Source organism: Manacus candei, unplaced genomic scaffold (assembly GCF_025592945.1).
Source record: "Manacus candei isolate 608988 ecotype Guabito, Panama unplaced genomic scaffold, ASM2559294v1 h1tg000009l, whole genome shotgun sequence".
NCBI lineage: Eukaryota > Metazoa > Chordata > Aves > Passeriformes > Pipridae > Manacus > Manacus candei.
This window is the reverse complement of record NW_026138057.1, coordinates 5,559,206-5,581,222: the sequence shown is the minus strand read 5'-3', so window position 1 is coordinate 5,581,222 and position 22,017 is coordinate 5,559,206. Positions and strand designations below refer to the sequence as shown.

Sequence of the window (22,017 nt, the reverse complement as noted above, 5' to 3'; positions counted from 1 at the left end):
TGAACCACATGGGTGTTTTCAGTGTCTCTTCACAGCACAACAGGAACCTGCTTTTCCCACAGGCTCCCAGAAAACTCTCCCTGCTTTCTCACCTCTTGTAGACAACATCCCTCCAATTTTTCTAAGCCACTACATCGATTTAATCTCTTCACTTCCTCTAAAATAATCCATGAAATGAGTTCCTGGAGAGACCTGCTGAGCAGCAGCAGCAGTTTGGAGGTGCTCCCCCCGCCCATCCTGCCTGACAGAGATCATGACATGGGCCACTGCTTGTTTTTTGTGGTGCTTTATCGGGCTGCTGCATGTTCTTTAAGCCGGTTTTTAACCGCCAGTTCCCTGTAAAAGCTTGTTTCTTCTCATCATGCTTGAAAGCATTTGCCTGCCAGCCCCTTTTCTGGGTGGCTGAATATAAAAGCAGCCACCACCTTCTCTGGAAGGCTTTGTAATATCTGTTCAAGATGCTACACAAACTGTGCCTAAGGAACATCCTCACAAAATTAACTGAGGCCTGAGGTGCAAACTGTGGTCCGAAATAAAGAATCAGTGTCTCTGTGGAGGGTAACAAATCCAGTTTTTGTGGAAAACAAGGTGGCAGCATGAGGGACAGGGAGGACAGACACCTCCTTTTGATTCCCAGATGAAACCTCATCTTTAAAAAACAACATTTTGCCTGTGTATCCTACTCAGAATGAAAGCTGCCTGATCATTCATGAGGGCTTGGATACTCCCCAGTGTTTTCCAGGGGAATTCATGGTAGGAAGGAGGTGATCCTTTGGTATATTGAGAAATTTCCCTGTGGTTGTTGACTTTAGATGGGTGGTTCTATTTGCAATTTTTTTCCAGTTTTAGAGTAAGTTAAATAAACAGAAATAGAGAACAGGAATGATACCCACCCCCTGGTTTTTAACACTTGGTAAATCTGAGAGGGAAATAAAGTGGATGGCCCTGCAGGAGGACCATGACAGTGTAGTAAATGTTGTGGATCGTGGCCTGTGGTGGAATGTCAACATCAAATTATTGTGACTTTTGCAGCTTGGAAAAATCTGTTGTGGAAGCTCCAGTACATGCAGCTGGTGCACAGGATGCTTTTGGAATCCAAACTGGAGCTTTTCTGTCACAGATATTGAAGTTGGTCTTGAAATTAGTTTAAAAGGGGCTGATACATGCAAGTAAATTCACCAAATTCTGCTTCTGGCCATGCTGGGCTGACAGAATTATCATGTTATTAACAATGTTTTTCCTCACTCTATTAACTCTAAGTGTGTTTTTAGAGGCTTGTAAAAATAAATAACTAATAAATAAAAATATATAAAAATAAAATCAAGAGTAGTGTGGACAAAGTAGAGAATTGTTATCTATGGCATTTCATTCAGACTGTATGCAAAAATGTTCAAGAGAGAGAAAAAACTGTAACAGAGTTTAGAAAATGTTTGTCTGTTTAAAACAGGGATTATATTAGTTGTTTACAAAATCCTTTAGTCTGTCTTCGGGACTTTTTTTTCCTGAATCAGAATAGCCTCGTGTTCAGTCTCCAAGGCAAATTTCCCAGCATAACTTCAAACATCCTTTGTCTTTCTGTCTTTGGAGAGTGTTTCCAGGAACCAGCACTTCTGTGTTCCCCAGTCATTTGCATTCTGTGCTGTAAGTACCAAGGGAAAACTCAGTGAAATCCCGGCTTTCCCACGTGGAGAAATTTGGACACCTAAAAGAAACAACTGAAAAACTTGCACCACGTTTTGCCCAAGGAGCTACAGAAGGAGTTTGCAGTTAATCTCACAGAGCAAATGGAGCCCAGATGTGTTTAGTAAACAGCTTTCAAAACTCACAGTTGAGATCAGTGTCAAATTTCCCCACACATGATCAACCTTGGAGCCAAGTTTAGAGTTGCTTTTGTGTTTACAGAAAGTCTGGGACCTGAATGACACTGAAATTCGTAGGTGGAATGGAGGTTCTCCATAACAAATATTTGACTGGATGCAGTTTATCTTATTTACAGGACTTTGAGCTTTGGGGGGAAAAAAAAAGAAAAGGTTACTGTATTTTTGTTGATTTAATATTTGAGGCATATTCAGCACTTTCTTGTTCACTGCATCTGGGACAGCTGTTGATTTTTAACTGAGATCTGTTATTAATCTGTAATTAAACCAGCATGGAAAAATCAAGCATTTTAAAGCTATAGGTGAACTGTTTCTACAGATGTTAAAGAAATTTTGTGCATTCCTGAGCATTCTGGCTCTCTCTGATCACACCAAGGCAGCCCTCTTTTTGAAGGTCTAACTGTAAGCCTAAGTCTCATGCCAAGTTTTTTGCTCAGGGACTGTATCAGCAAAAATCTGCCTCAGAATTTACTTTGGGCAAATATTGTCCAGTATTTGCTTAGAAGTCCTGTTTTCAACCCCCAGGAAGGTCACTGTGGTCATTTGTGAAGGTCATGCACGAGAAGGCCATAGGTAGAGTCAGAATAAATTATATTAAAGTGGGTGTAAGAGTCATGGAAACTTTTCCTTCAGGTATATCTTGATCTCTGACTTGATGACCTTTTGTGTTTATATGGGGACATTCATCAAAGAAGCCCTATTTTTGCACACCTAAAGCTCAGCATAACTGTCCCTAAATTGGTAGATTTTAGGGTCTGTGCTCTATGTACAAGCTGTAAACAAGAAAAGCTTGCTCCATTGTTCCTGGTGGGATATTATCCAAGGGAAAACAGAGATTGTCTTCAACAATCTGAAGCTTGTGTAGGCAGACAATACAATGATTTTGCCTGTAGGCAGCCTGAATATGCCTTTACTTCAGACCAACAAAGCAGCTGAGAGAGATGTGAATTCAAAATCCACACACAAGGATGGGAGAGGCCCTGGGCCTCGAATACTTCCAGGGATGGGGCAGCCACAGCTTCTTTGGGCAACTTGTGCTAGGGAACAATTCCCCTCACAGGGCACAATTTCCTCCTAAATGTGAATGTTACTTGATGGGAAGTCCAGCCGAATAAGGTGATGCTTTTAGCAGGCTTCTTCCCAAGAATGCTTGTAAAGTCCTTTAGGAAGAAATTCTTCACTATTTAGGAAGAAATTCTTGGCTGTGAGAGTGGTGAGGCCCTGGTATAGTTGCCCAGAGAAGCTGTGGCTGCCCCATCCCTGGAAGTGTCCAAGGCCAGGTTGGATGGGGCTTGGAGCAACCTGGGATAGTGGAAAGTGTCCCTGTCCACAGCACGGGGTTGGACTTTAAAGTCCCTTCCAACCTAAACCATCCGAGGTTTTTATGATTAAATGCATCTTCAGGAAGAACAGTACAAGATAAAAGAAGGCTTAAACCAAACCATGAGGAAACAGCGTGAAGTAAAGTTGAAATTAAAACACTAGTTTGAGATAGGGAAGATCTGGGTACGGCTGAACATAATCTCATGCAAAACCAGAGTTTTGAACTCTTCACCTTGGTCACCAAGGCATGACACACGGCTGTGCAACCCCATGTTTCCTCTCCTGCCCACGTAAATCTGCTGTCACCAAACATCATGTGCATTGTGCAACTCGCAGTGGATCCAGAAAGCAGAATCTGAGACTTCCCTAATCTCACTGACGTTTAATCACGGGTGGCACAGACTGTCCGAACTGCAGAGGAAATATTGCTGTTATAAACTTTGTAATTATAAAGGTCTGTTTGATGTTCCAGGGAGCTGAAAACACTCTGGTGTGAACATAGTCATACAAGTCTGCCCAGCAGCTACGACTTTTTTGTTGTTGTTGTTGTTGTTTTTTACATAAGCATTAGTGCGGGAGGAGAACAGATTTCAAGTGTACCTGGCAGCCTGAAGCGATGGGTATGACCCACGTTATCTTACAGATCTTAATTACTTCTGATGTTTAACCGACAGAAAACGGTGAAACAAAGGAAGGCAGAGGCTCCCTCTTCCCTCCAGGCTGTTTGGAACTGCCTGGAAAAGTGCTGTAGAAAGAACTGGTTAGAGGAAAAATTATTTAACCTGAGTTTACAGGCTCAGTACGTGGAGGAAATACTATTTAATCTGAATTTACAGGCTCAATACGTAGAAGAAATATTTAATCTGAGTTTACAGGCACAGTAAATAGAAGAAAAACTATGTAATCTGAGTTTACAGGCCCAGTAAGTTAAATTTCTGATGGATTTCAGCGTGAACATTGGCTTGGTAAAAGCCAGGATTGAACGCTGGCTTGGTAAAAGCCTAGATCTTGGGAGTTTGATGTTAAAAGATGGTCTCGGTTAAGCAGGATGTTTCTAACCCTCAAAGTTGCACTTTTAATCAGCTTAAAACTACAGAAAACACAAAGTAAAATAGTCCAGTGGTGATTGAAAATAAATGAGCAAACTGAATGACTAAAGAACCCAGTGTTTATTGAAAATAAATTATGGCACTGACTGGGATAGCACTAAAAGCAGCTGAAATAACCATCTCCTTACCAGAGGGCTCAGTTTTTTAACATTTGCTTTTTGATTTTTCATTTTTCTGGATTTAGATTGGATTTTAGAAACATTTAGAAACGCTTTGGGGGCGTGTTTTGGGGGCCGGGGGCAGGGCGCGCCCTGAGGGCTTTTCCAACAGCACCAACTCCATGATGGCGGAGGGGCTGAGGGAAGCGGCGCGCGCGGACCCCGCCCCCGCGGTGGGCGTGGCCTGGGCGGGTGCTGAGTCATGCTGGGCCAGCAGAAGCGCGGCACAGAAGCCCCGCCCCTCGGTGGGTGCGCCCGGCGCGCGGCGGTATAAAATGTGCGCCGCGGGGCGGACGGCCCTCAGAGCGCGTCGGCGGCGGAGCGGAGCGGGTTCCTGCGTCAACAGTGCTTGGACGGAACCGGCCGCGCTCGGGCCCGCCGCGCCCCCTCCCACACACCCACAACACCACCGCTCACACAGCCACCGCCGTACCCACCGGAGCACCCAGCCATGGCAGCGCCCCCCTCCCAGGTGCGCCAGAACTACCACCAGGACTGCGAGGCCGCCGTCAACCGCCAGATCAACCTGGAGCTCTACGCGTCCTACGTGTACCTCAGCATGGTGAGAGGCGAGGGGTAGACGGGCCGCACGCGGGCCCGGCGCGGCGGGGGGGGTTCGCGGGTGCCGGGCGGTGCCTGCGGGCGCAGCTCCTCCTCTTCCTCCTCCTCCTGCTTCCCCAGCGCCTCCGGGCCCTTGTGGGCCGTCCCCTGTGTGTAGGTGAGGCCCTTTATCTCGGTGTTCGCGGACCCCGCGGCCGTTGCCCTTGTGGGCCCCGTTATCAGCCCGGCTCAGCGGCTCCCGGCCGGCTCTGCCCTTGGGGCTGGGCTGGATAGTAGGACCTGCCTAGCGAGGCGCTTGGCACCTTTCCCGCGGGCGTGCTCGGCTCCCAGGCACGGTTTTTCTTTCCTCCGTGAATCAGGAGGAATCCGCGATTTCCTTGGCCCTGTGTCTACTTGTCTCGCTTGGCACGAGGGTCCGGTTTTGGCCACGCTGAGCTGCTCTGGCGCAAGGAGCAGCTCTGACCTCTGTGCAGCTTTAGACGTGCAGGGAACTTGAGACTTTCCGGTGGCGTTCCATAATGTCGTGGCATGTACATCCAGCACTTTACGGCTTGTTTCTGTGTTACTGTAAAAGTTTTAATGCTGTTTTGTTCTTCCGTTGGTGGATGATAGTGGTACACAAAGCACTAGTGTCTTGCTTTGAACCTCCAGGCTGCTGGTTTAGCGGCAGAGAATTCTGTAGTAGTTTGGGAAATAAGTGGCAGTTGATGCGAAAGTTCCATTGAATCCTGCTAATGGCCCTGACTGAGGAACAGACAAGCTGTGTGATGGCTTCTAATTGTTGTTAGAGGGGGGTTTTTTTTGGCTTTCAAAACAGTATTCGCTGTTGACCTGATATTTTAGTTCGATTTGTCTTTTAAATGCAATACTGCTATTTTTCTCCAAAAGTAGCAAGTGTACTCTTTAGTCTAATCCCTGAAAAGCCTAGGGAGGCACGAGAGCTTTATTGCAGAAGTACCTAAAAGTTAATGGCCACTCAGCTGGTGTTGCAAGTCATAACCCTGACTTGTGATCATGGTAAACAAGCTCGAGCAAACAAAGGGAAGATTTCTCCATGAAAAAGGCTTTTCAAGGCCGCAGTTTAAGGCATTTGAATGGTGATCAGAACAGGTATCTGTGGGGTATCGGGGATTTTTTTGTATCTTCAGAACTGAACCAAGGACACAACTACCATTTATGTCCTTGGTAGGGATGCAGGTTAAGATTTAATCTTAGTTGGAAAAATAGTAAGGGGAGGGTTGTTACACACTGCCTTGCTGTCTGCTGGCCTCAGATTGGACTTGGGCCATCCTGAGGCAGGGCTGAGAGGAGACACATCTGAAGCCACACTTTAGGCTTAGCTTGGGATTCTGAGCCTGTGAATCCTTATTTTTCAGTCCTACTATTTTGACCGGGATGATGTGGCTCTGAAAAACTTTGCCAAGTACTTCCTGCATCAGTCCCATGAGGAGCGGGAGCACGCGGAGAAGCTGATGAAGCTGCAGAACCAGAGGGGAGGGCGCATCTTCCTGCAGGATATCAAGGTGAGTGGGCTCTCCCGGCCCAGAACTACATTTGGGGGCTGGGAGGAGGTGGGTTTCCCTCTGGGTCCTCTCCCAGAAGGAGCAGCAGCTGACACTGGAGAAGCAGAATCATTTGAGACGTGTAGTAATTTGATAATTTATGCTGATTGACTAAGAAAAAGTACTTTTTGTGTAAGAAGAGGGTAATGGTTTCCTGTGGCAGAACAAGAAGGCAACTGGTTCATCATCATTAAATTTAACAGCAGAAGTGCTCTGTGGACTGTTTTGAGAAGTGGGATTGGGGGGTTGCATTCAGTTGTGTTCTGAGTGCACATCAAGTGTTTGTTACCTAAATGTCTGAATTTGATCCAGACAAGCTTTGAGGGTGGTCTAAAGGCTTTGCTCCCTACTGATCTGTGGGTACTTAGAGAAAACATGGGCTGTGCTTTCCCCTGGCAGAAGCCAGACCGTGATGACTGGGAGAATGGCCTGACTGCAATGGAGTGTGCCCTGCACCTGGAAAAGAACGTGAACCAGTCACTGCTAGAACTGCACAAATTGGCAACTGAGAAGAACGACCCACACGTAAGTGGAGGCTGAGCCCGAGAATGTGGCTGTGCAAGGAGGGGGCCTGGATGTGTCTAATTGTGGGGGTTTAGGGCTGAGCTGTGTGTCCTTGATGTTAATAAAGGTGAGAAAAGGTGAACCAGGGGTGCAGCCCTTCCAGAGGGAAGGGCCCAGATGTCAGCCTGTCCTTTAGCCCTTTGGTGAGGTTATTGCTGTCCTTCCAGGAGGACTTTTATGGTAGCTGAGACTTGCTTTATTCCTTCTGAAGTGTATTAGGCTTTATGGAGGCTTGTTTCTGAGGTGGTTGAGTTCTATCTTATGAGGCTTTTCTGCCACAAAATTCTGGTGTCACTTCTGGTTTCTCAAGCCCTGATACTTGAGAACAGGGTCTGAAAACACAGGGCTCTTCACAGATGAAAGTTTTTGGCAAGGCTGGATTGAGGCTGCTTAGTATCAGGAAGAGATTAATGTGTGTGAATCCAAGTACTCTTGTGAGTGTCCTGTGTAAGCTGGAGGGACTTTTTTAAAGAAAACAATAAAACTGGGCTGTTATAGAGGTGTAAATCCTCACAGTTGTGAGTTTGCTGTGTAGTGGGGGAGTCAAAATCTGTTTAGAGACTTGGCTAATGCTTCCTGTAGTGAGGAAGAGGAGAGGCTTCCTGAGCTCTGCAGGGTTCTGGAGCCAGTGTGCCTGTGTAAGCCCTGCCTCACTTTGATCTCCTTCTGGCTTTGCTGAAGCAAAACTTAAAAACTGCTTCCTCTCAACTTGGAAGTTGTCATGCTGTATCCGCTCCTTTCTGGGCCTGAATTTAAACTCTCTTGGTCTCCCTTCCAGTTGTGTGACTTCATTGAGACTCATTACCTGGATGAGCAGGTGAAAGCCATCAAGGAGCTGGGTGACCATGTGACCAACCTGCGGAAGATGGGGGCACCAAAATACGGCATGGCCGAGTACCTCTTCGACAAGCACACCCTCGGGGACAGTGACAATGACAGCTGAAGTCTGGCCCGAGACACGCTGTGGGTTTCAGTGGGACTCCTACTTAATGTCCAGCCGTGCATGCAGCTTCAGCTACCTAGAGAAACAGTTCCATTCTCTGTACCAAATATCACCCCCTTTCTCTCTTGTGTTTTATGTACTGCCCTCCAGCCAATAAAGTGACTTGGTTCCAGCTGGCTTTTCCTGTTTAGTTTTGAGGGAGAGAAGGCAGCTGTAATGAAGGGGTGTGGGAGGTAAATTTTGTCATGTGGTGTGGGAGTCTTGCAGCTGCTGCTGAAGGCAGAAGTAGAACTTGTATGGTTTCTCTAAATTCCCGTTGCATGGGAACCAAAATGAGGAAATGAAACGATGGTCCTGGGCTTGAGCCTTGCTTTTATTTTCTGAGGGTGGGCAGTAAAGCTCAGCTGAGTGGTGTGGGCTACCATCCACATTTCTCTGAGCACTCAAATCTGTGGCAGGGGTGATCTGGAACTTCGGAAGGAAGCAATGTGGGGGCAGGTACTGCAGCTGCCTGTGCTGGTATAGACACTTACCCTGCCTTACTCCAGTACTTTCCCAGTACTGGAAAAGAGCTAAGACAGGATTGGAAGAAGCACTGTGGGTCCGCATCAGTAATAATGTGACTTGCTTCAGTCCCTTACTTTCCCTGGAGTAGTGCAAGTCCTGCCTGAGATTTGTAAGCTCAAGTTCTACTTGCTGTGAGGAGGAAGTAAGTATCCATATTAACTATACTCCTGTTTTGGGCTGCACCTGGTGCCTGCTGAGATATCAGCAATACTTAACACTCAGTCTTGGCTTTTAGCTAAAAATTGGGTTTTTGGTGGTTTTCTTGTTGCAGCAGAAGTTGAGCTTGCTATGGTACCAAAACCAGGAGTAGTGTGTCCTTAGTGCTGGTTTTAGCCTAGGCCAGGCTCTAGCTGCATGTCCAGCACTGCCCTTCTGTTCAGGTGAGTGCCAGGTGTGAGGATAAGGAAGGTATCCCATGGAACCTTGTCTCCTTTAGCTGTACTGGTCCATCTGCTCCTCACCTGGGCTCTCACTGGCCTCCATGATCACCTCCATCAGCCCCACGAAGTCGCCCTCAGCCAGGGAGATTCCGGAGTCATTAGGGGATGGACTCTCTGCTCTTCTTGGCTCTTTCGTAGGAGTTGGGTTAGTGCTTCCATTCCCAGTGTCTCTCGTGTTCCTGGAAACCTCTGGATGCTGGTCTGGAGGGCTGGCTGCGTCTTCCAAGCTCAGGCTGCGAGCGTCAGGGCCCAGGTTCCCCTTATGGGACCTCTCCAGGGCTGGAGAGGTCACGGGAGTGAAGGAGAAGCAGAGGGAGGTGCTGCCCCCGGGGGTTTTGTTACTGGGGGTGTGAAAGGCACCGGAATGCTCTGAGTTGGGAGGAGCTGATGCTGTGTTCTCCAGGGTTAGCCAGGGTGGGTGTGAAGCTTTCAAGCTCTTCAGGCTCTTGTAGCTGCCCTGCTTCTCCTGGTCAGGGGACTCTGCCAGGAAGGGGAATTTTGGGCTGTCGGATGCTGTGGACTGTGCTCCTGGGCTTCCTGTGGTGGCAGCTTCCCTGGAGTTGTTCTTTTCCTCTTCCGCTGTCATAGCTGTGGAGTCGGGACCTTTGCTCCGATCTGTTGGCCAGATGAAGGTTTCCTTTGCAGCTGAGCCCAGGGAGCTCTGGCTCTTGTAGACATCACTGGCCCTGGAAGGGGAGGCGTTGACGATGACATCCCTCAGGGAAGTTGAGCAGGCAGCAATGCTGGAGAGAGCAGGTGGTTTCTTCCGGCCTTGGCGTCTGGAAGGGAAAATCATGGGGATGGAGCTGATGGGTGTCTGGGGGGCGCTGTAGAAACCGGGTCTCTCATAGAAGGGGGTTGACATGAAGGCATCAAACTCCCTTAGTTTTCCATCTTCGCTGTCCCACTGCTCCTGGGAGTCTCCCTTTGGCTGACTGATGCCACAAGGGCTTCCTGACTTCCCCATGTCTTGGTAGGTGTAGTGGGAGAAGGGCGATGCGGGGTCTCCTCGCCTGCGCAGCAGGTTCATCCGGGAGGAGGACCTGGAGAAGTTTGGTGACTGGACACCCAAGAGGCGGCCCAGGTGTCCCAGTAATGGTGTGGAGTGGTTGGCTTCCTCGTTCTCCTTGATCTGCTCCAGGGGCTGGAACTCCATCTCTTCTTTCTGCATGCTAGGAAAGGCAAAGCAGGGCTGTTACGAGCCACAAAGGGAGGGGGGTTGCGTTGCCACTGCTGCCAGTGGCAGACCTCTCCCTGTACTGCCATTAAATGTGTTAGTGCCCCCAAAGCAGGGAAGCTCACAGTACAAGTGAGTGGGGGAAAGAGGTCAGAGTCATCCTTTTCCATGGAGGATGCTGGCTGTTGTCTTTGCGTGAGCCTAAAGGGATCTTAGAGCAAGATTTCACAGACTATGGAGAAAGATATTACTACCCATTCTTGCTCCTCAGGTGTGTTATCCTTCTGAAGACCTGATCCAGGTGTAACTGTGGACTGTTGTGACACCCTGCACTGACCTGATATCAAAAGTGGAGCCAAGGAATGATGGGCGCTTGTACTCAGCAGTGGCTGCTGTGTAGGGTGGCTGGGGATCAGGCTCATTCCAGTAGAGGTCCTTCTCCAGGACTGGTAAATCCTGATGCATCTCATCCACTGCCATGAGGGAGACCTGCAGGAGACAGCAGGAATGTCACACAAGGTGAGCAGCCTGTTTTCTGTAGATGAAGGGATGCAGGGCAGGAGGAAGCAGTGTAGCACGGAAGTGGGGCAAGTGGCTGAGGTTGCTGTGGTTTCTTGTCACTTGGGTTGTTTTTCATAGAATCACAGAATCAACCAGAAAAGACCTCAGAGATCATCAAGTTCAACCCTTGACCCACCCCCCCGTGGTTCCCAGACCATGCCACCGATGCCACATCCAGTCTCATCTTAAAAGCCCCCAGGGACGGTGAATCCACCCCCTCCCTGGGCAGCCCATTCCAATGTTTGATTACTCTCTCTGTAAAGAATTTCTTCCTAATATCCAACCTAAACCTCCCCTGGCATAGCTTAAGACTGAGCCCTCTTGTCCTACTGCTGGTTCCTGGGAGAAGAGACCAACCCCCACCTGGCTACAACCTCCTGTCAGGGAGTTGTAGAGAGTGAGGAGGTCTCCTCTGAGCCTCCTCCTCTCCAGGCTAAACAACCCCAGCTCCCTCAGCCTCTCCTCATAGGACTTGTGCTCAAGTCCCTTCCCCAGCCTTGTTGCTCTTCTCTGAACCTGCTCCAGCACCTCAATGTCCTTCCTGAACTGAGGGGCCCAGAACTGGACACAGCACTCCAGGGGTGGCCTCACCAGCACTGAGTACAGGGGAAGAATCACCTCCCTGGTCCTGCTGCCACACTGTTCCTGATCCAGGCCAGGATCCATTGGCCTTCTTGGCCACCTGGGCACACTGCTGGCTCATGTTCAGCTTCCTGTCAGTCAGCACTCCCAGGTCCCTTCCTGCCTGGCTGCTCTCCAGCCACTCTGTGCCCAGCCTGTAGCACTGCAGGGGGTTGTTGTGGTCAAAGTGCAGGACCCGGCCCTTGACCTTGTTGAACCTCATCCTGTTGGAATCAGCCCATCTCTCCAGCTTGTCCAGGTCCCTCTGCAGAGCCCTCCTGCCTTCCAGCAAATCAACACAGAGATTTTATTCACATAGAGATTTGACTAATTGTAAGGAAAATGATGCTGAAGGAAATAGAAAAAGCAGCAGGCTCACTAGGACAGATGGGCTCAGTCTTATGAAGGGCTGGAGGTGTGGAGTTGTTGCACAGAAGAAAGCAGAGGATGTTGTTTTAGGTAGATATAGGATAGTAAAGATGGAAACAGGAATAATGTGTTGTTCAAAGGCAATGAGGGCCTGAAATGAGCAGCCTGCATTCATGCCATGTGCCAGAGCATGGACTGAAGCTGCTGTTGGTCTCTGTGTACAAAGATAGGCCCAAAGCCCTAAATTCCTTGGTGTGGAGAACAGGCGGGGGCCTTCCTGTCACGGGTCTTGCCCCACACCCTTTCTGGAGCCTGGGCTGTCCCCGTGGCTGTGGAGGGACTGTCTCTCCATCCCCTCACAGGCAGGGAGGTTTTGCAGAACTTGGTGACTGCACTGACAGGGTGGGAGGATCTTCCTTCCCTTTACCTGCAGGTTCCTGTCGATGAGCCAGTTGGCTTCAAAGTCATCATCGTCCTCCCCAAAAGGGTTGATGAGTTGCTCGGCCACCTGCATGTGGAGAGCAGACAGCAAAGGTCACCATGGTCATACCTGCCCCTTTCCCTGCAAGGAGAAGGCCTGTGGGGCAGGGGCAAGCATGATGTCCCTTGAATTCCTAGAAAGGCTGCTCCTCCCAAAAAGGGGAGGGTTAAAAGTGGAGGCTTGCCAGTGGCTGGGAGACACTGGCACACACAGTAACAGCCCTCCTGCAGCCTACTGCCTCTCTTTTCCCCAAACTAGTGAGGACCAAAGCTTAGGAAAGGTGCAGCTGGTCTCCAGGGTGACACACTTGGAAAATCCCTTCAGCCTCCCCTTGGCTTCCTATTGTTGCGCACAGATCAAAGAACACACAGCTGGGTCCCTGGTGAGCTCACATGGGGAAAAACCCTCGGCTGAGTCATATTCCAGCTCCAGACGTATTTTCCTGGACTTACCTTTAACCAGCCAGCGTAGAAGAAGAACTGCAAAAATGTAAAGACAGGCACGAAGAGATCCAGTTCATGGCCAGGATATGCTTTTTCTGGATCCAGGAACTGCCTCCCAATCAGACAGGCCAGGAAGAAGCTGTAAACAGCCACGGTCACCACCTGGGAAAGATGCCAAGGGACACACCAGGAGAGCGTGAGTTCCCAGCATCTCCCTTCAGTTCCACCCCACACATCTCCAAAGCCAGATTCTGGCTCTGCAGCCTTTGGAAACCCTTGGATTCACTTATGACAGGCTGCTGTTTTGCAGGGGGATGCATTCCCACAGCAGAAAGCTTTAAATATTCCCTTTAGCTGTTGCATGCGCTGTATGTCATTCCATGCTGTCCCTGGAATGAGATCTGTGTAGGTATCACAGGGCAGTTGCAAAAGGAAGCACATGACATCCTGGATGGACTGAAAGCTGTCTCGTGGCTCAGTCCAAGCTGGCAGGCTGCTTCAAAGTCTGGAAGGGAACCCTGGCAGTCCTATTAGCTCCTTCCTTCCTGCTCCTCATGCTGAGCCTTTTTTCTATTTGCCTGCTTGCTTGCCTGGATCTCAGGCTGTGCTGAGCTTTGTGCTTTTCTCTATAACCATGAGACTGGAAACTTCCCCTTTTCAAATTAACAGTAACTGAGACTCTCTTGATACAAGCAAGGGGGTTCAAAACAAGAACATACTTTCCCAAAGTGTTCCCCATTAACCTTCAGCGGCTCCTATTTCACAGTGGAGGGCACCAGTGTTATCTGAGTAGCTGGATTGTAGGAGACAAAGGGGCAAGTTGGTGCCCAAGTGTCTGCCTGGGCTGTTAAATAGCTGAGGACACGCACAGAGCTCGCTCACACCTGTGGCACAACTCCCCTGGAACTCCCTGTCTGGAATGTGTGCCCTGCAAACTGGTGCAGGGAGTGGGTCTGTGGTCCCTGTGTTTTCTATGTACCTGTGTGGCACATTTGGGGTTAGTTCCCCCTGGACAGGGGTGTGTCTGTAGAGATGGATGTGTCTGAGTTAGGGAGATGAGGCTGGGATGGATGTGTGCTGCTGAGGTACCTATGGAAAAGAGATATGTGTAGGTGGGGATGAGAGATTCAAGAGTATCCTGCACGGTCCATGTGTGAGGCAGGTATGGAGCACCTTTTCTACAAGTTGTTCAGCCTGGAGATGAGAAGGTTTTGGGGAGACTGAGGCCTTCCAGTACCTTAAGGGACTTAGAGAAAGGAGGGAGAGGGACTTTTTATATGGACAGATAGTGACAGAACAAGGGGCAAAGGTTTTAAACTGACAGAGGGCAGGTTTAGATTAGAAATTCTTTACTCAGAGGGTGCCCATGGCAGGGGGGTGGAACTTTAAAAGATGAGCTTTAAGGTCCCTTCCGATGCAAACCATTGCAGGATTCTAGGTAAGGATGTAAATGGGGATGTGCACAGGCAGGTGGTGGAGCAGAAGGTGGGGGGATCCCTTCTCACCTGGGTGTAGACCAGGGGGATGCTGATCCAGTCGTACCCATAGAGCCTCCCGCACTGGCTGCGCAGGGTGTTGAGCTCCTGCAGTGGGGAGAAGGAATGGCCTGTCAGAATAACTTTGCATGTCCTTGCTGAGGACACAGAGCCTCTCTGGAACCACTGTCCCTCACTGCTCCAGCCCATTCTCTCCTGCTTGCACCTCCTCTGAAAGGGAGGCTCAGGACTCCTGTTCCCGTGGTGCCCAGCTCTAGCCCAACAGACCACCAGCAGGATCTCACACATTCCTGGAGGAACTCCTTGCTGCCTGGGTGTCTCCATCTGAGCCCAAGACCCCTTCCTAACTCACTTCCTAGCAGTTTATCTCCTCACAAAATGAGCAGCCAACAGGAGAGGCAAAAGGATGTCTCAGGAGTATCCATTTCTCTCTCCTGCCTATAGATAAGTATGCCAGAGGGAGATCTCTCTCTCTGGGCAGATGAATCCCACTCCAGGCAACAGAAACCATGTGACTTTCTCTGCACATGAATACCAAGAAGGATGAGCTGCTCCAGAGTCTTTTTCTATGCAGCTGGGCAGGCATTGTTGCCAGGTCTTGCCTGTGGAGTGTGGCCTGCTGCCCAGGACTATCAAAGGGTTTTCAATAGCTAAGTTTTCTAAAGGACCTTCATTGTTGGAGATTTTTTTGACCTCTCCTGATCTCTTCCAGATACCTACTTTCTTATGGCTTTCCAGCTGTATTGTAGAGACCTCCACTGGCTACTGTTGTACGCTGCCCTGGAGCGTGTCAAGGCTGATCAGGGACCTGCTACTTGGATACCTCCCATTCCCACACCTAAAAGTGAGTCCAATGGTTCCTCCCAGTCCCATATTTGAGAAAGATGTTGCATTGCCCTCTCCTCAAATATATGTGACAGTGCTGCCATGTCAGTAGGCCATGGAAAGCTCTGTTCTGTCACCATCAGGAGTGTGGCATTGGGAGCATTTTCCACCAAAGTTAATGAACATCCCCAGGGATCCCCGGGATCTCACACAGTTGCCTATTGTCTCTGTCACTCACATTCAGGATTCCTTGGAGCAGCACACTGTCCCGGATCCTCCCGTCATTCCTTGCCTTCACAGCCAGATTGGAGAACCACACACATGGGATCCAAAACTTGTTGTGGGGGGAATTCAAGCTCTCAAACTTCTTGTGCTCTTCTGGTGTCATGAGGCCTGTGTGGAAGACAGTAAATGGAAAAGGGATGGCCACAAAGGGCAGAAAGGAATTGATCTGGTCTAAAATGAAAACATTTGAATCTCAGGTGGTGGCCTCAGCTCTCCTTAAAACCACGGGAAAGACTCAGGTGCTCAGAATTTTGGGAGACACACGGAGGATAAGTCTCATAGTTAAAATTTTGAGTCATAGAGGTTTGAGAGGTGGAATTTATGGGATTTCCCTTTGGCTGTCTGCAGCACATCTGATCAGATCACAGTACTGCTGAGGGTACAACTGCCTAATGTCCACAGCTATTTGTTTGGAATGGCATAACATGTGCCCTAGAGTGCCTGTTTCTCTCTCTGGATCGCAAAGGGAACCCAGATAATGGGAGCAGGTGCAGACCTCTCCGTTTGGGCAGACTGGGAAACGTTGTACCTTCAGGAGCATCCTCCCAAAGAGGATTCAGGGAGCCCAGCAGTTAAGTTTGGAGATCTGAGGCTCCAATTCCCACCCACCAGCGGAAAACTGTTGCCTGCTGCAGACACTCAGCAGACTGCAGCACTATCCCACCTCCAACCTGAAGGTCAGGAGGCCTTTCCCGAGGCTCTCTGCCCCAGAAATAGCGGTGGTGCCAGGGCTGACCTGCCCTCACGACGTGCTCCATGCTGGGGAAGCGCTTGTAGACGGCGGTGCTGACGGAGCGCAGGATCAGCACGCTGACCAGGTTGCTGTAGCGCATCAGGGTGCGCCGCAGGAGCCTCCCGTACTCGTCCTCCCCGTCCACGTTGCAGGACACCAGGTTCATGATCCGGTCAGGCCACGGGATGCTCTCGTATTGAGCCCACCAGCGGGACACCACCAGCGCCACGTAGAAACCTGGAGGGGAGCTGAGCAAATTAGGCATCCCAGAGGAGTGGGAGAAGGAAGCTGAGCAAATTAGTCATCGTAAGGGAGTAGGAAGCTCTGCTCTTCTCCTCTTCTTTTCTTCTAGTGCTCATACAGGGATGAGTGCAGGAATAACCAGAGGGGAATTCAGACCTTCAGGCTAAAAAGAGTCTGGATTTCATGGTTTGTTTCACAGAATCACAGAATTGTTTGGGTTGGAAGAGACCTTAAAGATCATCTCGTTCCATGAACAGGGACACCTTCCACTAAACCAGGTTGCTCCAGAGCTCCATCCAATCTGGCCTTGAATGCTTCTAGGGACAGGGCAGCCACAGCTTCTCTGGGCAACCTGTGCCAGGGCCTCACCACCCTCACAGGGAAGAATTTTTTCCTAAACAACAAAGAATTTCTTCCTAAAGAAATTTACAATCTCTATCAAACCAGAGAGAAGAAATGCTGTCCCATTCCCCTCCCTGTGTGATCTCAGGCAGAGCTCCTTACCCAGCACAAAGGATACAGGGATTAGCTCAGCATAGCTGTTGCAGTACAGTGCCAGCTTCTCAAACATCAGCCTTTGGCTCTCACTCAGGATCAGCCTAAAAGGGACAAATAGAAGCAGCAGCCTCAGAGAAGAGTCTGGCCCTTGTTGGACCCACCGGGGTGAGTCTGGCAAGGGAAGCCAAGGATGGGGAGTCTGTGGGTGAACAGCCCTTGTGAGCCTGGGATATCAGCCCACATCCCCAAAATACCCTATTGACTAGTCCAGAGGCCAGAGAACTGTGTGGTAAGTAATGCAGCCTGATGCCAGGGACCACCTTTATTTTTCTCGCTCAGGAGAACAATGTGTGGTACCAAGGGTTTGACACAGAGCTTGGATGTGCACTGCAGTTCACTTAATGTCCTGGAAAACGTCAGTCCAAAGCTGTGCTCTCCCCTGAGTTCCTGCCTCTTAAAGTTGCTTCCTTTCCTTCCCCGCCCTCCCTCCCTTGTCTTTCAGCTTTTTTTTCTCCTCCTTCAGCTTTTTCCTCTTCTTCCCTTCCCTCCTGCAAACAGAGGCTGATGAGTGTCTGTCCAGCATCCCTGTTCCAATCCCATGTTGCTCCACTGTCCTGCTCCAGGACAGGCTGTGTTGGTGTCAGGGTGTAAGGTGCTCACCTGTAGATAAGGCTGATGGTGAAGTAGAGTGAGATGAAAATCAGGAACTCTGAGTAGAGCAGTTTGTAGATACTCCCTTTCCATTGGAGCAGCAGCTGGGAGAAGGTGCCCAGGCGGGCGTCTGCCACACGGTTGGTGTATGTCACTGTCATCACAGGTCCTGTGGCACACACAAAAGGAGGAGGTGTTGAAGCTTGAACAGAAGGAGGAGCCAAGCAAGATGCAAGGATAGAGGAGAAAGAGAGAAAGACAGCAAGAAACAGTTGAGATCCAAAGCCAGGTAAGGTGAAGTCAGTGACACACACAACCAGGAGGAAATCGGTCGTAAGCAACTAATTTGCAATCTTTCCCCTGTCCTTGAGCTGCACATGAGCTGGTTACAGTGACAGAGGATGTATTTTCTGGTGGAGCCCAGGATTTCTAGTGCTTGATTGTCAGCATTCAAGTGGGGCTGGTTGGCTGGAGAGGACAGAGCCCACGTGCCACCACCTTCCCACAAAACACCGGTGTAAGGTTAAGTGTCACGGTCACAAACTCCACAGTTGCTTATCCCATTAATTTTTTTTGTTATACTATTTGTTTCAAATGTTTCTGTAAAATGTTGGGAAGCATCTTCCTGGAATGCTGCTGGCAAAAAAACTCAACCCAAAGGAAAGCAAAAACCCCAAAAAGTAGAGATTTCTTAGAACTGATCCAGATGAAGGTACCCAACAAGAATTGCTGTCTTTAAATTTGGGGTGAGGGCCATATCTGGACTCTGCTGGTCCTAGTCCTCCAGGTGGAACAGCCCTCCCTGTTACAGATCTGTGGGATGGAGTTTGGCCAGGCTCACAGAGCCCAAATTCCAGCAGCTCTGCCTCCCCTCTCCTTCCACCATATGTTGCACAATAAATCACACTGGATAAAAAAAGGCATTCAGGCTCCTGAAATGCTTCCCAGTCATGCAGCATCCCCGTTGCAATTCTAGTCTAACAGGGATAAATACTTCTTTATCATCAATTAGTAATCAGACTCACTTTCATATAAATCTGAATTTGTAAAAAAACCCAAAAAAACCAACAAAAAACCCCACCAAAACACTGGAGTAATCCACGCCAGGCAGGTTGGTGAATGATCCCTTGGCTTATAATTAACCAGTGTGAAACTACTGGTATTTCTAAATCTTAACATGTCACCAGGGTGTTACACAGGCATTGCTATTTAACAGAGGTAACAACGTTAGTAATTATGGCACCTCGGGCTCTCCCCTGAATGATGGAGACAATGCAAAACTTCAAGGGACAATTCACACCTTGCAGCACCTGAAGGTCGATAAGTTTGTGCCGTGTTCCTTATTTAAACATCTCAGTGAAAAACTTACACCTAGGTGGGGACAACTTGAGTCCCAGTGAGCTGCTGCTGTGAGAAAAACAGCAAAGTCTGGGCTTTTTGGCTACTTCAACCAAACAACATCTTTTTCCTGGTTTTGGCTTTTTGGTGCTGCTCCTCCTTTGGCTTTCCCTGTAGTAACTCAGGTCCCTGAGTCCCCTCTCACAGGTTATGTGGAGGAGCAGAGCTGGTCCCTGTCCCCAGCTGCACAAATGCACATTTCACTAAATCCTTGTGCACTTCTGTGCCATTCTCATACGGATTTCTGTGCACAGGACTTGGAAGAGTGGGTTTTAACTGCCCCAGAGACTGCACACATGGGCTCTATGGAAAAGAAACGTATGCCCATAAACCCATAAATTTGGGGGGTTTGCTTACACAAGGCTATCTGCTTTCTCTATGTTTTGGGTCTTGAAAGAGCCCAGGGAGACTCTTTGTTGCGTAATTCAGATACACATTCACTTTTTACCAAAGAAGGAAAACTTCAGCTCTTGTCCATGTAAATAATGGATGTCACCCACCTCTGTGCAGTTCTGCCCCCGCCTGGGATATGGTTTTTTTTCCCAGTGCTTTTCCCTCCAGCCCAGAATGGTTAAGGCACTTCCCTGCCCACCTGCCAGCCTGCATGGGACTGCCCAGGGATGTCACTGGGCAGCTGGCACACTCCAAGTACCATTTGGGGTTGAGGTGGGAGGTGACTCACTGGCACACCGGAGTCAGTATGGGGAGGAAGAGCCATCCCCTGCACAGCACTGCTGCCTGCCACTGCCTGCATCCACCTGCCTCATCCCTCTGGACTAACCATTGCACCTGGAGGTCCACTGCCACTAATCAGAGTGTGGGAACCCACAGCAATCAGGATTCTGCAACATCAGGTGCATCACCCACCACGTGAGACGGCAAACAGAAACGAGCAGGTACCACAGAGCTGGAGAACAAGGGGACAGAGCAGAGGGATGAAGTGAGAGGAGGTTACGGGAAGGCAGGAAGGTCTCAGAAGGAAACTGCCTGCTCTTAGGAGGATGGGATACTCACAGTCATGGGCTCCTTTGCCGTGCTGGAGGCTGTGGAGGTTTGCTGCCGCACGTGTCCTCGCTGGGTCCTTTGTGGCCCACGCCACCGCCCGCCTCCTCGTGCCCCCTTGGCTCATGGGGGGATTGAACCTGCCCGACACGGTGTGCTAAGGAGCCTGAGACCCACTTGGGAGCTGCAGCCGGTCACTTGATGCCGTAATCCTTCCTCATTACAAAAGAGACTCTGTTGTCTTTTGCCCTGTTCCCTCCTAATCTTCTGAGTAAGCCCTGCGTGTTTATAGAGGCGGCCGGAGGAGGGGGAGGCAGGGCTGGCTGCTCTGCTGCTGCTAACTCCTGGCACAGCCATGGTGGCTGCCAGGAGAGAGGCATTTTTCCTCTAATTCTTTCCTGTTTGGTCCCTTTCTCCGTGTCACAATCTTACAGGAACCCCAGGAGATTATGCAGGGCTGGAATTTTCCACAAAGGCTGTAAAATGTGTCATGCCTGGGGGGCTGCACAGCCCTCTCTTCCCTGGGGAAGCTCCTTAGCTTGGTGAAACACCTGGTCCATGCTCTGCCTGGCTCTCACAGGATGTTTCTCTGTCACTCCTCGCTGTCCCTGGATGAGTTTGTCACCTCTTCCAGCTGTGGTTTGGATGCTGGGGACTTCCACTCTGCCACTGCCTCCCCGAGACTCTTTCCATGGGTTCACTTTCTCTTCCTCTGGCTTCTTCCAGCAGTGCTTGGGGACTCACTGCTCTTCCCTGCATGACATCCTGGGAAACATCAGTCCTTGCCTTTGTTCTGAAATCTCCACCAAGCCAGAAACTCCTTCCCTCTGTCTCTCCAGGGTCCCTTTTCTGCTCCCAAGTCATCCCTCCCAATTGCCACCATCCTTCTCATCCACCACCTCAACAATCCCCCCTGTTAGGTCTTTAGGATGTTCCCCTTCCACGGGGCTCTGAATGAAAATCCTTTCTCACTATTTAGTCTTCCATCATTTACCCAGCTGTGGGATGCTGTGGAGAAGGAGCACAGGTCTGACCCATGCAGGTAAGAGCAGCTGGAGACCAGGACTCCTGTAAAAACCAACTTTCTCTTGTGCTGGTTGTATGCCTGTGTCTTTGACACTTGTTTAACATCAGCAGTTGGGATCAATTTGTCCCAAATGTAGTTTTATCCTTCCTGTGGCTGATCCTAGACAAGGGGAGAGTGCTGTTGGTAGTGGTTTGGGTGCTCCTGGGGACATGAAACAACAAACCACAGAGTGTCCTGCTGTTTGTGGAAGGATGTGCTGGCATCTGGGGGACTCTGCTGCCCTCCTCTGAGAGCAGCTCAGCTGGCAGCTCGTGTGTTTCACAGCTGCTGCTGGGACAGCACGAAATATGTGTGGAATTTAATATTAAAGTAAATAACTGAAGGGCTACCAGCATGTCAGCCCTGCTTGGATCTCTTTTCACATCCCCTGTGGCCTCAGACCTTGCAGGACTTGAGGAAGATTCCTTGCACAGAAGCAGAGGAGGAAGCAAGGAGGTCTGATATCCCTCCTCAGTCTCACAGCCTTGGAATCATCCTCATTTTCTCAATGTTACAGACGCAGAAACTGAATTACTGTGGTGGGAATTGAATCCCTGTTTTGGGAATGCCAGAGGGCCACTCTCCGTGCTGAGTTAGCAGCAACTGTCTGGGAATGGCACGGTGCCCTCCTTGCTGTCTCGTAGAGAATAAGTGTTTTTTGGGACAGTGGGTCCAGTTTCAGTGGTGAGATAGACACAGAGGCAGCTGGCATCAGGGATGTCTCTCAAAATAGCATTCTTCCCTGGAATCTTACGTAATTAAAAAAAAAAAGATAAAGCGGGAATTATCTGAGGAGATGCTGTTTTGCAAGGACAGGATTTACCCAGAGATTTGAGCTGGCCAGGAATGTTTGAAGAGGATGCAGTGACCCTCAGTGCTTTTGTGAGGACCCCCAGGCTTCTTCCCCTTATGCTGCAGAATTCTTCACTATTTCTGGGGGGCTCTGAGAGCCGTGGGTGCCAAGCTCTGCACCTCCCTCAGACCCGAGTGCTAATCTCCATCTTACCCTCTGCATTTTGTTTTTAGGGGCTTGGAGGGTGACAAATCTCCCTCTCCGATGTTGC

General features: G+C 49.6%; 2 protein-coding genes across 2 annotated transcripts; one reads left to right on the top strand and one right to left on the bottom strand.

Moving 5' to 3' along the window:
- Positions 1–4,729: 4,729 nt before the first annotated feature.
- FTH1 (ferritin heavy chain 1) lies at positions 4,730–8,269 on the top strand. The gene is made up of 4 exons (XM_051776879.1): positions 4,730–5,029; positions 6,405–6,551; positions 6,990–7,115; positions 7,933–8,269. The coding sequence occupies exons 1-4, from the start codon at positions 4,919–4,921 to the stop codon at positions 8,095–8,097; spliced, it is 549 nt and encodes a 182-aa protein (XP_051632839.1). The 5' UTR covers positions 4,730–4,918; the 3' UTR covers positions 8,098–8,269.
- A 132-nt stretch (positions 8,270–8,401) lies between these two features.
- On the bottom strand, positions 8,402–21,791 carry LOC127466093 (bestrophin-1-like). Its single transcript, XM_051776704.1, has 10 exons — positions 19,900–21,791; positions 17,497–17,656; positions 16,843–16,937; positions 16,099–16,332; positions 15,316–15,470; positions 14,262–14,339; positions 12,766–12,918; positions 12,260–12,340; positions 10,619–10,770; positions 8,402–10,276 (listed from the first exon to the last, which is right to left on the bottom strand). The coding sequence occupies exons 2-10, from the start codon at positions 17,646–17,648 to the stop codon at positions 9,097–9,099; spliced, it is 2,280 nt and encodes a 759-aa protein (XP_051632664.1). The 5' UTR covers positions 17,649–17,656; positions 19,900–21,791; the 3' UTR covers positions 8,402–9,096.
- Positions 21,792–22,017: the final 226 nt, after the last annotated feature.